We start from the raw sequence: 15257 nt of genomic DNA, 5'->3' as shown, positions 1-15257 counted from the left end.
CTGTAAGATTAATACAATATTCCTTTTGGTTTATAAATCATGTGTTTAATGGATCTGTTCTTCTAATAGAATCAAATATAAAGGATTTTTTTCATCTTTCATCTGATTTTGAACTGTTTCCATCAGCTGTGGCCAGCAGGTGGTGCTGTGGTCTACGTTTCTGATGGCTCTGAGGAAGAAGACAAAGCAGCAGGAGACAAACGAAACATCCACACCTCCGTCCGAATAATAGATCTTTTTTTATTAACAGACATCATGAAAATGTCAACAGTAACAAAATTTTTAGTCCATTTAAAAAACAAAAAGTGGGTTGGACTGACAAGACTCCTCCCACACAATAACTTAATGAGGAGGGGGGGTTAAAGAGGAGGAAGGTGGGTTGTGCTCCGACGCTTCATGTGGCCGATATTCCCGACATCAGCTTGGCGTTAATCAGGCCTTCAGAGGAGTATCGACCACATGGTACACAGTATTAAAGTGATGGAGGGACGGGGGCAGGGGGGTCCACAAAGCAGGATCAGAGTGGGCCAGAAGGCCTTCCTAAAAACTCTGAACCATCTCAGAGGCCACAGAAAGAACATCTGACTGCCTGTTCACATACAGAGCTACAGGTTAAGGTTGTTCACTACAACACGAGCTGCACACCTACGTTGTTACGTCAGCAGTTTAACTTCTAGTTCACCCAAAACCCCCAAACCAGGCGGGTCAGCAACACAAGCAAAGAGAAGCAGAGACGAGGCACCATCACAAACATGACAGTGAGTTCAGAGGAGGGTGTTATGTACAGAGGGAGGGGGGCGTCTTTAATTCATCTCACCTGGATTACAGATTAATGCAAATCCCGCAGCTTTAAAGGAGGAAAACCCCCACGGTGTCCACAGCGATGGCCGTCACGCCACAGCCGTTTGTCAGCGAAGCCGGAATGCTTGATGCTTTTTACCGTCGCGTTTGATATCCGGCAACATTTAAAAACATTTTCAGACTGTAAAGAGATAAAACCGCCAACGTTTTCTCCTGGAGGGGCTGGACTTCATGTCCAGCTGCGAAGCGACACGTTTTATAGCTACTGGTCCGTTCTTCGTCCAGACTCTGAAGCAGGAAGTTGAGGGATAAAACCTTTTTTCGGTCGTCCTGGTGAGAAAAAGCTGCACTTGGTTGGATGTAACTCGTTACTTTCCTTTGTCAGTTGGTTTAAGAATGAAATGAAGTCACCCGACTTAACTGTTGCTTGTCTAGGTGGATTGCAGGTCATGAAGATCTTAAATGGCTTAAATGACCATTTAATGCTTTTAGGACTTAAAATGGAGTTCATTAAATAAACTGCTTACTTACTATTATGTCTTACAAAAAGCAGGAAAACTTCCCATACGAGTACGACTCCTCAAGTAGGAACTTTTTAAGGGCAAAACTTGGTACCAAAAAGGTTCTTGGCTTCACCTCCTCCCTTGGGAACGTTAAGTTAAACTTATTTAGATGAAAATAAATTCTCTTTTTTATGAGGGAAACAAATCTGAGGGTTGAATGTGTTCCATCAATAAGACATAAAACATAAAATTACAGTCAGAAAAGTTCCCGGTGGACGTGAAGCCGCGACGGAGGTGCGAGCGAGCCGGATCCTGTGGACGAGGCGGGTCAGAACGCGGTTCTTCTACATCATAAATGTGAGCAGGGACTCTCAGAGCAGAAACAGAAAATAATCCTGGTTGAACTCTGTTTACATCCTCTGAGATGGACACAGGTGGGTGGGGAGGAGGGACGTGGACAGTGTCACTAGACAGGAGCCTTAATACACTGTAGTGTGTCTAAATATAAGCAGAATGAGTGTCTCCTCTGTATTGTGTAGATACTGTGAGTTTACATGTGTCTCCCTTATGGCAGCAGCTGTTGGTTAGGCCTCGCTCTCGCCAGCTGATGAGGTGTTCTGGACTTCCTCCTCCAGAATCGGCACGATCAGGTTGTCCTTGGACATCAGGTTGTACTTCATCACAAAGCGCGTGAACCGGTGACACAGGAACGTCTCGTTCTGCACAGAGACAAACATCTCAGCTGTAAACAGCTTCATGAGGATGCAGCACACACTGCAGCCACACTACATTACCCATGAGCCTCAGCTGCTGCTGCAACAAGAAACTAAAAACATGCAAAGAGAGATGTCAAACTGGTCCTCAGAGGTCACTGTCCTACAGGTTTTAGATGTTTCCCTGCTTCAACACACCTGAATCAAATGAATGAGTCATTGTGCAGAACTTAAGCTGTTGGAGCCATTTAATGTGAATCAGGTGTGTTTGGCAAGATGTCTAAAACCTGTAGGACCGCAGCCCTCTAGGACAGGACTTTGACATCCATGTAGTAAAACATGGACACATTTGTGAAATTAACAAGACAAGAAGATATGACGAGGCATATGTTACCCTGGTCTTGATCAGGTAATGGTGGGTAATGAAGAGAGACCACAGTATGTGTTCATGTGTTGTAGTGTATGTGGTAGCGGCAGTGGGATGCAGGGGGCTTGACATTGTTGTCAAAGTAAAAGGAGTCTTTGCAGAAAGTTTGTGAACCGCTGCTGGTTTACCCATCATGATCTTGGCTTTCAGATAATTTGACCAGCTGGTATCGTGGATGTTGCTCGTGGAACCATCCTCAGAAAAAAAACCCTCATTTGGACTGGAAGGTTTTACATCCTGTGAGGATCTGGGCTTTGGTTGGTGGCTAAAGTCAGTCTCGGCCAAATCACAGCAAGACTCTAAACTCCTAATCCTAATCTGACCATCCCTGCAGACGGATTACTAGTCTGAACTGGTGTTAAACCTGCTCTCAATCTTTAAATCCTGCAAGTAGTAAAACATCTGATGCGAGTCTTCCAGAAAAGACTCTTTATAGTTTTGCAGCAAAAAGTCATAAAGCTGAAACTTGTGAAAAATGGAGGCCTGATGAGGGTCAGATTAGGTGTGTTTACTAAACTACAGAAGTGTATATAAAAACATGAAGGACGGTTAGAATAGGTTTTAGGAGCAAATAAACACCCACCTCATACTTGTCAAATATCTGGCGGTGATGGAAGTAGGCATGAGAGAATATCCTATAGATGCGACGACAGACAGAGCCCAGCTTGGCCACAGACGACTCCTTGATGCTCACCCTGCAAACACAAACCAGACCGATGAAGACGAAGAAACGCTCCAGGAAGCTGGATCCACATCCTGAAACAGCCTCCTCTCCTCCATCCTCAGCTGATTTCTCGTGTTTAACATCGAATAAATCTGTGAAACTGAATCAGCTAGCTTCTCAGATGAGTTTGTTTTTCTTTGGTCATTTTTTTACTGTTAAAATTTTTCTGGTCTTCAAAATGTCTTAAGACAGACGATTAGTAACACCTTGTACAAACAACATATACCACAAACTGTCTTGGAAATATATCAAGTTGTCATGAATTTAGAAAAAAAAAAACATTTATTTGAGGATGAGGTGTTTTTCTGCAGGTTTTTACTAAAATAAATCTATTATTTTTTAAACTTAGAGGCCACCGGATATACTTGATGTATCTCGAGAAGTTTTACGTGCAATATATAAAATGTTTATATTGCGAACATCAAGCACATGGCAGCGTTTAAAGCGTGTGCTTTTCTTCGTAGTTAGTTTCTTAGCATGGTGTATGCTGCTAGCAAGCTAGTTTACTTTCGTTAAGAGACAGAAGCTGAATGTGAGACTTCTACTTTAAGCAGTGATTCGCCTCAGAAATGACGACATTGATGAGGAGACTGATTGTTCAGCTGTGTGTGTTCCCGATGGTTCTTATTACACCGGAGCAGAAAACTCCTCCACCTGCTTCTCCTCCAGCTGCTCGTATTATAAAATAAGAGCTTAAACCAGATATTTCTGTTTTACACGTGGTTGATATAACAATTTCCAACTTGTGCCATCTCCCTGCTGATGGGAGTATGGCTCATCTGTGTCGGTACGCGGCATGAGGCGACAGCTTCAATGCACCAGATTTAAATGAACAGGTTGTTCTGCAGAACTTAACAAGCCGTTGCATCTATTTAACCTTGGATCAGGTGTGTAGGGCCTTCGAGGACTGGAGTTAGTTAGTGCTCTGCATAATATGCATGCCATCATGCATTATACAGCCCCTCCAGGTTTCCTGGGCATGTTTTAGTGATTGTTGCAACCTAAAACGCCTCATCTTGGCATACATTTTGTGAAAGGTTGTCGTGGTTTTTAGTGTTTGTTTTCTATTGCAAAAAAACAAAACACATTATTATCGATCATATTCTCAAATTTCTACTGAACTAAGCACATGGAGAGAGCTGTCACGCAGCATCATAACCCGGTCCGGGATTTAAAACCGGGTTCAGCTGCCATGAAGAGCTGTAGCTTCTGTATGGGAGGAGGCTGCTCAACCAGTTAAACTAAATACTTCCTGGAACGGGGGAGGGGGTGTCATACACAGTGCTTTACGTACAGCACAGCACACGTGATGCATTTCTTTTGCAGACTTCTACACATTAAGCAAGACACAGGGTAAGGTTGATGACGGAGGTGCATCAGGTGAGGCAAAGCACAGAGATTTTACAAAGTTGCATTAAACTGCCGTGACTGGACACATCTGGTGAGGATGCACATAGTTTGTATTAATCACACATGCTGACAGCTGTTCCTGCAGTAAACACCACTATGTTTCTCCTCAGTAGCTGTTAGCTTAGCTCCACCAAAATTCCTCTGATTCTCTGAACGGCGAGCACTCCCACTGAAAACACTGACTGCTCACAGGAAAAATGTTTTCCACTGAAATCAGCTGCTCTAATAAACGACACAAACCTCCATTTAGCACGGAGCTGAAAGTCCACACAAAGCTGCAGATTCAGCAAATAATTCTCTTTGTTTTGATCCTTCAGAATAGAGATCATACTAATTCTGGCCACTTTGAGGCAGATGACTGACCTGCTGGGGAAGTATTTGTTGCTATTGAGGAGACAGGCAGCTCCGTCCAGCGTGTGCCTGGTGTAATCGATGGCAGGACACTGTGAGGGAAGCAAGAAAAAATAAACAAAACCATCAATCTGAGCCAGATTTCTCACACAGATTAATCGATGATTGACCGGACTCACCTCTTTGGGTGTTTTGTGGGCAGCACATAGAAAGATCCACTGCTCTGTAGCCGTCATCTGAGTGCACGTGTCTGGATGACACTCACTCTGTGATAAAAAGACAAACTTTTACACTGCTCCTGTGTTACTCCTTTCATCAGTTTGTGATTTCGGACATGATAACGACGTAGAATTACAGTCTGGTTACGATGAGAATTCTACCTTTCTAACTCCGTCACTTTTTTTGTGGATCTAAATTCCAGCAGACTTAACAAGTTACGTCTCCTTAAATTATCACTGGAATAATGAAGCAGCTAAACAATCCAGATAATTCTACAGATCACCACCTTGCAGTCTTGAAAATGCCGTCGGATTAATCAGTCGGAGGTTTTCTAACAGAATCTTTACTTTTGGTGCTCAAACATTTAAAACATGTTCCTCTAAATGTGGGTAAAATGTTATATCTGGTGAGCTGGATCAGTTACCTGCAGTTTTACAGCGAGTCCATTGAGTTCCAGACAGAACTGCCTACAAAAAGAAACAGAAAAACTCAAATTTAGTAAAAGTTTCTGCTTCAACAACCAGGTTTTAGAGGGTTAAAGCATCTACACAGCACCTCGTCATCCACCAATTCGCTCCATAAACCATGAAAACTTCTCATATCAGGAGGTTTGAGCATTTTTTTAACCAATTTTTCAATAATTTCCCAGTTGACAGACCAGAGCCACTAAAACAGAGGAAAAGTAACGAGGACTGCAGCACAAAGATGGGAAAAAATGGCAATGAGCACAGCAGCTGAATGGACTTCACAGAATCACAGACGGCATACTGGACACCGTTAAGTCCTGCAACTGAACATCTGAACTCTTCATCTTTAACCTCAAAATGAAAATTTTTTATAAATATTTTATATTATTTTTAAATTAAGTTGTTTTTTGTAAAAATGAAAGGTATGTAGTTCATGTTGATACTGGCCTATAAGTGACTGAAATAGTTATGTGACAGGAAATCTGTACATCAGTAGAGAGCTGATGATGAACACAACCCCTGCCAGATGTTCCAACCGACAACACGTACGCTACGGTTCCTGGTGGAAGAGAACCTCCGTTGTTTGTGGCGCCGAAGGTAAAAATGTTCAACCAAATGACTTTCTAATGGTAACTGATGGATGAGACAAAAGTCGAAGACTAAGCCAACAAAAAACATTCAGTTTGTTAAAGTCTTTGTTTTTTCACACGTTCCAACTTTTCAAAGACTTTGCTTCTGTGATGCTGATGTATCTCAGATTGTATCAGAAGGTCAGTTCATCTTTCAGAGAGATGTTAGAAACCCTGGATGAGCAAAGATGGTGAGTTACAGAAGCTAGTGGAACCTCTGCTCTGTATATGAGGTGAACAGGATGGCTGAATGCAGCAGAATAAAGGAAAAACACAAAATATATACTTCCCGGGAACCGGATGCATATAAAATCATCATCTGACACCAGTCTGACGGTACATGAGGGCAGAGTTTTACCTGAGGTGCTCGTACTTCCAAACCCCCTCATCCTGACCCTCGGGAGGTTCCAGAATTTTGTCAATATTGGAGCAATCCGACCGAATGTTTTGCTGAATGTACTGAAAGAACAACAATACACACACATTAACACACAAATGTGGCTGAAAATAATCAGCTGTTTTGTTTTTACTGGCTCTATTGCTTCATTTTCATTTCCAATTTCCCTCCGGGATAAAGAAATTAGATTTCCTGTCATTTTATTTCATATATTTCCAGTCTTCCAGTTTGAAGCCTTATCTGAGAAACAGAATGTTGTATTGAAGATTACGACTCAAATTTGGCAAAAATCCTGTATGATGCTCCTTCCTTTTCAGCCTTCCATACTGTTAACACTTGGCCAGGTTGGGGGATTGTCAGTGAATTATTTTTTATTTTTGTGCAGATTACTTCATCATGTATTTAAATTCAATTAAAAATGCAATCTATATATATACATATATATATTTCTCATTGGCTTTTGGGAGCAGTTATATATAAATAAAAACTCAGCTCAATAAGGTCACTTCCAGCCCACCTTGGTGGGCATATAATCTTCAATGTAACCTTTTTAATTTTAAATGGTTTGGACTCAGGAAGTAGAAGAAATTTTAAACAAAAACCCATGGTTTTCAATGGATTTGTTTGGCGAAAAACGTGGCAATATTGTTTGACTTTACTGTTAACTTTTAAAAACTGATATATGACTCAGTCATATTTAATAGTGTGGCCTGCTAGACCAATGGCACCAAAATGGCGGAGAGAAACAAACTGAACAAACTGGTAAATAAAGCCGGTTCTGTTATGGGCCACAGTCTCGAGCCTGTGGAAGTGGTGAGCGACTGGAAAACGATGGTTAAGCTGTCATCTATCATGGACAATGCCTCCCACCCCCTACATGAAACGGTTGGAGCCCTGGAAAGCACCATCAGCAGCAGGCTTCGGCACCTACGGTGCACGACAGAGAGGTACCACAGATCCTTCCTTCCCTCTACTGTCAGGCTTCATAACCAGGCCTGCTCCCAGATGAGCGGATTCCCCCAACCACCCCCTGATCTGAATCCAGATTATTGATGATCATTCTTCTTAAAACAAAATATTTTTACTTATACAATGGAAGTATGCCTGTAAAAAGACTTTCTAAACTTGATTTTCTGCTACTTATTACTGTTAATATCATTTGTGGTAAGCTAGTTCAGAGCTTTAGCAAGTTACATATTATTTAAGACACTTTACTGCTCTCAACAACTATTAAACACAATCGTACACATTTCCAAAAACAGGGAGAGAAACACACACAGACAACCTCTCAACACACCTGTTGGACAGCCAGGGTGCTGTCCATTTCCTCAAATGATTCATCCGGCCAGTTGTAGAAATCCTGAACACAGAGGACAGATGTCAGTGTTGACAGCCAGCCCAGTGACACAAGTTAACAAATACTAGCTAACCAGTGCTAGCCACAAGAGCTAGCTGTCATCGGCCGTTTGCTCAAAACAAATAGCCAAACCTTATGTTGTCTGATGATGTGACATTGACATAGACCGACTACATAGTCAATTTGAGGCTTAATGACTGTAAACAATCATGTGAGACTTTTGTTATTTCTCTTGATATTACCTTAACCTACAAAGTTAGCTAGTGCGCTAGCTTAAAACCGTTAGCAAGAATACGACGACTTCCTGCTAAGCTGAGGAGCATTTCGCGCAGTCACGGCTGTCTGTTCGGGCATTATTTAAACCTTCAACACCTCACGACTTAAGAAATAAAACTAACCATTTAATTTAAAACCCTAATGTGCAACCCCAGAGGTTGTATCGAGACTTGTTAACGATACTCCAGCAAGTAGACGGGGCAACAGCGAACAAGTGCTAGCTGTATATGTTTAGGTCAAGCCCTTTTGGTTCTCACTCTGAAACCGAGCTGTTGATGAAACAGCAGCTGAAAAACAGAGTATTACCACTGAGATAACTTCAGCTAATTACATGGACTGGCCGCGGTAACAGCGGAGCTTTCCTTTGGGGAGAAAACTAACCTTAGCCTTGGTTCCAGGCCGATTCCTCCTGAGAACTGCAGCACCCTCCGCCATGACCATCTCGACAGAATACCCGGATGTTCGTCAGCAGCGGCGTCGTAGCACAGAAGCGGAAACGGTGCGGTCACGAGCTGTTCTACACCAGATCACATGGTTCTAAAGTGAAATATTATTTATTTAAAATTTAACTTTATTGGTATATTACCGCCTTCCCCTTCAAATATCACTGAAAAAGAGATAGGACGCAAAGGACTTGCAAAAAGCCACAAATACCGACAGAGACAGAAGTGAAAATAACGTGTGGAAAACATCAAAAGACAAAAATAACAGCAAAGAAATTACTAAATCTAAAAAGAAAACAATGAACACACAGCGACATGGTTACAAAGAAAAAGGATAAACTACTGCAAAGACACAAAAAAACAACACATAGTATAAATACTGCAGATATAACCCTGATAACAGGTATATTTGGGCCTAGTACACCTTGTCCCTATGACTACAACCATCTTGAAGCCTTTTCTGCAGCCACCGAGCCAACAAAGCATCTGCTCCCACTTCAACAGGCAAACACCGTCTGCTGCAGTCCTATCAACTCTGCATATTTCCCCGCCTATTATTGCCCTCCTCCATCCCCTTTTCATTAATTACGTGAATTCACCTTTACAGATATACCTGGACAACAAAGAAAATGTAAACTTTTATATTCTAAATATCCTTTAAAGATTTCTCCAACCAGCTGCAGCATTAACATTTTAAACCAGAGGACTTGGAAACAGATGGGCCAAACTTTGCAAAAAAATGGCCTCTTATGAAGCGCTTGCTTTAACAGTAATACAACCTCTCCATTTTTCTTCTGCTTCTCTTTATCAAAGCTGATGATCGGATGGAGTTTTAAAGCTGCAGCTGCACCATTCCAGATGTTAATATTCATCCTGAAAGGGACTGTTCTTTGGGGGCTTATACTGATATTTACACATCTTTAATCTCCCTTAACTATGACTCTAAAAGTATTCTAATAGACCATCACTGCAGAGATTTACTTATTTCATAATCGGTAAGCAACGTTGAAAGGCCTTAAAATGGGTGATTATACTATTAATAAAACTTATGAAAGATCTTTACTCTGAGGTCTGGACTATGATGGTGTAAATTCAGCTCCCAGTTACTCACCACTCCTCAGCTCTGTTTCTGTACTGAAAGCATAGTTGAAATAAAGTTCTCTCATTTTAAATCTTTAGATTTATCTACAAACACAAAGAAAATGACACCAGCTGAGAGTTTGACTTTATTACTGTAACAAAATGTGATTGGAATTATTTACAATTTGAAAAACAACATAAAAAAGACAAAAACACAACTGAAGTTATTTTCTTCTTTGCAAGGACGACACAGACTTCGCTGAAAACTAAAGGATTCATTCCACGTATTTTCCCAGGATGTCTGCATCCCGGAACAGGAAGTAGTCCTACAAGTGAGAAGAGGAATAAACGTCAATCCAAGAACTGAGCAAACACATGAGACGATGGAGTTTAAAACTGAGATTCACCTTGTCTTCTAGAATAACTTTAGTTCCCCCGTATTCTGGTAGCAAAACCTTCTCTCCAACCTTCACGCTCATGGGCTGCAGGTCTCCTTTCTGGGGAAGAAGTAGAAAAATCTCACATTACCAACACAACTGAGCTTTTCTGTCATTTTTATTACGATAATCTTTAACCAGGAAAAGTTTGGATAAAAAGTTAGATTAGAAAGCCTTCAAATCATAATCTGAGTTTCTTAAGCAGCTTGGACAGAGAAGAACGTGACAATCCGGTCTGAAAATTTATTTATTACCACATAAAGAACATTTCGGGACCCCAGTTAGTGTAGAAAAATAAGTCGTGTGAAATGGCTTTAAATTTATTCTGCAAGATCAAACCTTACACATAAGATGTTTTACTACACACTCACCATCCGCTCCATCAGCCTGTTCAACTGCTTATAAACACAAACATCTAATCAGCCAATCACATGGCACATCAGAACGAGGAAGAAAGGAGATTCAAGAGACTTTGAACGTGACATGGTAGTTGGTCTGAGTATTTACTGGGATTTTCACCCTCAACCATCTCCAGGGTTTCCAGAGAATGTTCTGAAGAAGAGAAAATATCCACCGAGCAGCAGTTGTCTGGACCAGAATGTCTGGTTGATGTCAGAGGTCAGAGGAGAATGGACAGACTGGTTGGAGATGATAGAAAGACAACAGGAAGTCCAATCAGCACTGGTTCCAACCAAGGTCTGCAGAACAGCATCTCTGAACACACAACACGTCCAACCTTGAAGCAGATGGGCTACAGCAGCAGAAGACACACCGGGTGCCTCCTGTCAGCTAAGAACAGGAAACTGAGGCTACGATTCACACACACTCACCAACACTGGACAACAGAAGATGGAGAAACGTTGCTGGTCTGATGAGTCTCCATTTCAGCTCCACATTCAGATGCTCGGCTCAGAATCTGCTGGAAACATCATGAAAACATGGATCCATCCTGCCTTGGATCAACGCTTCAGGCTGCTGGTGGTGTAATGGTGGGGGGAGATTTTCTTGGCCCACTTTGGGCCCCTTAGTACCAACGTGGCCTGGTTTAACCAGCACAGCCTACCTGAGTATTGTTGCTGACCATGTCCATCCCTTTATGACCACAGTGGAGCATCTTCTGATGTTAACTTCCAGCAGGATAAAGCACCATGTCACAAAGCTCAGATCATCTCCACCTGCTTTCTAGAACATGACGATGAGTTCACTGGACTCCAACGGCCTCCACAGCCACCAGATCTCAGTCCAGTAGAGCAGCTTTGGGATGTGGTGGAACGGGAGATTCTCATCATGGATGCAGCCGACAAACCTGCAGCAGCTGTGTGATGCTGTCATGTTAATATGGAGAAAACCTCTGAGGAAGGTTTCCACCACCTTGTTGAATTTTTGACATCAAGAATTAAAGCAGTTCTGAAGGAAAATGGGTCCAACCTGGTACTAGAAGGTGGACCTGATAAAGTGGACGGTGAGTGGATATCTATAAAGCTGTTCCAAAATAAAACGCTGAAACACATTTAAGGACTTATATCCTGAGTCTTAACATGATTTGGTTCAGTGTTTCCTGAACAGAAGCTGGATCACCTGGTTGACGGAGCCCGGCCCGACCGCCACCACTGTGGCCTGCAGCACTTTGCCTTGTGACTTCTCCGGCAGCATGATGCCTCCCTTCGTTACCGTCTCCGCTGTGAAGCGCTCCACCAGAACCCGGTCGAACAGAGGAAGGAACTTTCTGAAGGCCTAAAGCAGGACAGACAGGAGATAAGTAACAACGACGGCTAACAACTGAAGCTGGATCACGACCTCCTGCTTCCAGTAACCTTCAGAGCAGTGAGGACAAAACACCAATAAGAAAACACTTAATCTGCTTCTAAAAGAGACGCATTTCAACAGACTACTTTTATATTTATTATGATTCTTTTATTATTTAATGTTTTGTTGTTTTTACTTATTTTATGTTCAGCACTTTGTTCAGTGGCTGCTGTCGTAGTGTTTATAAATAAAGTTGGCTTGGCTACTTTTGGTTGTAGAAACAGTATAAAGATTATACCAAGTTTAGACCAAAAAAAAAAGCTCGCCCTCTACAGAATTACCCAAGATGCATTCAGGGCTCGTGGTTTTCTCCAGACATCAAACACTCAGACATGTTAACATCACTGAGGCAAGAAGAGCACAAACATGGATGATTTTAGATCAGGACTAATAAAAAACGTTTGTGCAAATTCTCTTTATTTAGGAGAGAAACTATAGAAGATGAGGAAAAATGAGGTTTAAAATCTTTTCTTGTCACTGGGATTTTGATTTTCTTTTTAAAGACACAAACTGGCTTTCATGTTTATATTCCTATTTTTATATTCCTTTATATGATTATATATATATATATATATATATATAAAATATAAAAGCATAATATAAATAAATATATAAGAATAATAAAAATAATCTTTTTTTCCTCTCTCTATGTGTTTTTTTTATTTGTAATTTTATTTTACTAAAATAACTCCTAAGTCCGTCTCTTGTTTCTGATTCCACTGACCTGCAGACACACAGTTAAAAAACCTCCATGAGGCCGTTTTTCGTGCAGTGGTTCAGTTAAAATTTAATCCGAACTCAGATCGGTTGGTGATCTGACGGTGGGGGAGTGCGGAGGTCCACCGCTGGGGGGCAGCTGTTGTGAATCATTTACTGAACAACCAAAGACTTTTCCTCACTGTGTCAAACATTTTAGGGAGCCTCTAAATTTACAAGAGCAGCTGCTGAATGTCTGACAACAGCAGATGTGCACGTGACCTTGTGTGAAGGTTGCTGGGAGGGGGAAGGAGGAGGACTGGTTCCAGTCTGACGACTGGGGAGAGAAGTAGGGAGAAGAGGAGGAGGGGCTGCACTCTCTGTTCTCTGCCTGCTTCTAAAGTCAGGCAGGACAAGGACGGCTCACGTCGCTGATAAAACACCTAACAAACCAACAGGAAGCCCCATCGAACGACCTCCACAAGGCCAGTCCGACCAGTTTCCAGAAGCTTCTCTCTGCTTGTTGCATAGGCTGGTTAAGATCAACTTCATGCTCGCTTCCAGCTGCATGAACTCCAAACTACAACTAAAAAAATATTCAGTCTGTGATGACTTTATTTAGCATTTAACCACCTGAAAAACCTGCTTTCTAAAATAAAAACATGGGAAACAAAATACATCGTTTGACACTTTTACTGGTGGTTCTTTATTTCATTTTGGAGGTGGAATACTGTTTTTATAGCTGCAAAATATGAACTAAAAACAGCAAACAAACCAACTTCTGTCCTGCAGCACATTCACGTTTGAGATTTTCAACTTTGCGAGACAACTTGTTCTTCTAGTCTGACTGAAGTTAAAGATTAAAACAAAAAGTAAGCTTACTCATAAAAGCTGCAGAGAAACATTTCCCTCAGAAATGTAATGAAGCCCCTTCAACTCGGTCAGCAAATAAACAGCATCAGAGCTCATCCTGTCAGCAATGGAATACTTCTTTCATTACAACAGTTATTTAAAGCTCTACATTCATCTTAAAGCTTAAAGTTATTTAAATTAAATTTACAACAAGTCTCACTGGAAAAAGCTGTCGTATTTGGATAATATTTAATTTAATATGTTAGCCAGAAATAATTATATTTAAGCATATTATATTGGACATTAGGTTCTGCAAGCGTGGTTCAGAGTGTCATGCTGGGTCGGTGGTTCAATCCCCAGCTTCCCCAGGTCACATGTTCTAGTGTCCTTGAGCAACACATGAACCCCACCTTGTGTAAAAAGCCTTGGCTACTGTCTTGGATAAAAGCACGTGCCAAATGGATTAATAGCAGTTCATTCATATAATTTAACATTTTAAAGGATTACTTGCATTTGTATAATACTTCTGTAGTACTGCTACTACCTCACATGAAAATAGTTTTCTCATCGAATGAAGACTAAGCTTGAAAAAAGGAATCCTTACTATAAACCATGACATTTTCTTGAGAGCATGACATGACATGTATGCAGGTACCACAAATGTGTCATTGGGTACTATGAGTGTGAATATACTTTCTCCCTCACCTGCACTGATTTTAAGGACCTGTACTGACTGTCAGCATCAGATCATGCTCAGTAAGGACAGCAGAGATTGTGAGTTTTAGCAGATTAGAAGGTCGAAGGTTCAATTGCTAATTCCTGCTGTCTTTAAGCAAATTAACAAATAAACTGATTACCATCGAGAGGAAATGTAAGTGAATGAGAACCTGATGCTGCGGATTGTTAATGTGACAGCGTCTGCACGTGTTTGGATTTCCCTCCTGGAGCTTTTCACATGCAGCAGCATTATTGGTAAAAACGTTTTGTGACCATATGGTAAAAGTTAAATTGTTATAAACACGTGGTAAAATGTTTCATGGGCTGCGCTCTTTTGCAGCGTGACCTTGTGAATGGATGATAAAGTTAGCTTACACAACCTTAGCTTCTGGCGCTAACATGATCAGAAAATTTAAAATATAAATAACGTAAATGCTCCTCTGGCTTTCTTTCATGACTCTAAGTTTATAAAACTATCTAACTCTGGGTATTAGACAGTTATTCTTACCATTTTAGGACGTGAGAGCGGTCTGAAGACAGCGTGGAGGTATATACCGTCACTGAGCGTGGATCTGACCCTCTTCTGTAGTCTTTCCACGTGAGGAAGTATCTAGAATACGCATGCGCACTACTTGCCTCTAGCTGGCAATGCCAGACAGAAAGTTCTAGCACATTCGGAGCGGTGCGCAAAACACCACTTTATAAACACACACTTTAATTTGTTTAGTGAAAATACGTTGGAATGACTTTTGAATAGTTTTTATTTGATTTATGTGCAATTTACGCAGTCCGAGCTCATGCAATATTGCACAATCTCAACTTTGACCTTTATTTTTTTTCCTCCAATGGCACACGAGAAAATTCTGGAATCTCCCGCTCCGGAACGAGCATTAGTTTATCTATTATCAATTACTTTTATTAATAATGGTGTCAGCGTGTTTTGACACAAGAA

The 15257-nt window shown here is 41.2% G+C and overlaps 1 protein-coding gene across 3 annotated transcripts; it reads right to left on the bottom strand.

Annotated features, from left to right (window-relative positions):
* Positions 1-220: 220 nt before the first annotated feature.
* Positions 221-14928, bottom strand: LOC121650315 (MOB-like protein phocein). 3 transcript variants are annotated; one of them, XM_042001777.1, is made up of 9 exons: positions 14814-14928; positions 11813-11968; positions 7939-8001; positions 6603-6703; positions 5573-5615; positions 5109-5195; positions 4942-5021; positions 3028-3139; positions 221-2023 (listed from the first exon to the last, which is right to left on the bottom strand). In XM_042001777.1, the coding sequence occupies exons 1-9, from the start codon at positions 14814-14816 to the stop codon at positions 1889-1891; spliced, it is 780 nt and encodes a 259-aa protein (XP_041857711.1). In that variant the 5' UTR covers positions 14817-14928; the 3' UTR covers positions 221-1888. The 3 variants fall into 3 exon arrangements, with proteins under 3 accessions (XP_041857711.1, XP_041857709.1, XP_041857710.1); XM_042001775.1 differs by lacking the exons at positions 11813-11968; positions 14814-14928 and adding an exon at positions 8656-8762; XM_042001776.1 differs by lacking the exons at positions 221-2023; positions 3028-3139; positions 4942-5021; ... (2 more) ...; positions 6603-6703; positions 7939-8001 and adding exons at positions 9931-10123; positions 10205-10294.
* Between the last annotated feature and the right edge of the window lie 329 nt (positions 14929-15257).

This window comes from Melanotaenia boesemani, chromosome 12, assembly GCF_017639745.1.
Source record: "Melanotaenia boesemani isolate fMelBoe1 chromosome 12, fMelBoe1.pri, whole genome shotgun sequence".
Lineage (NCBI taxonomy): Eukaryota > Metazoa > Chordata > Actinopteri > Atheriniformes > Melanotaeniidae > Melanotaenia > Melanotaenia boesemani.
The sequence above is the reverse complement of the archived record's forward strand: the minus strand, read 5'-3'. Positions and strand labels throughout refer to the sequence as shown.

Bases quoted from the DNA above. Each gene is read 5' to 3' on its own strand.
- LOC121650315 (XM_042001777.1), bottom strand. The intron at 6,704-7,938 runs GTGTGTTGAGAG...TTGTTCTTTCAG, and splicing joins GCACCCTGGCTGTCCAACAG to TACATTCAGCAAAACATTCG. The intron at 5,196-5,572 runs GTAACTGATCCA...TTTTTATCACAG, and splicing joins GACTCGCTGTAAAACTGCAG to AGTGAGTGTCATCCAGACAC.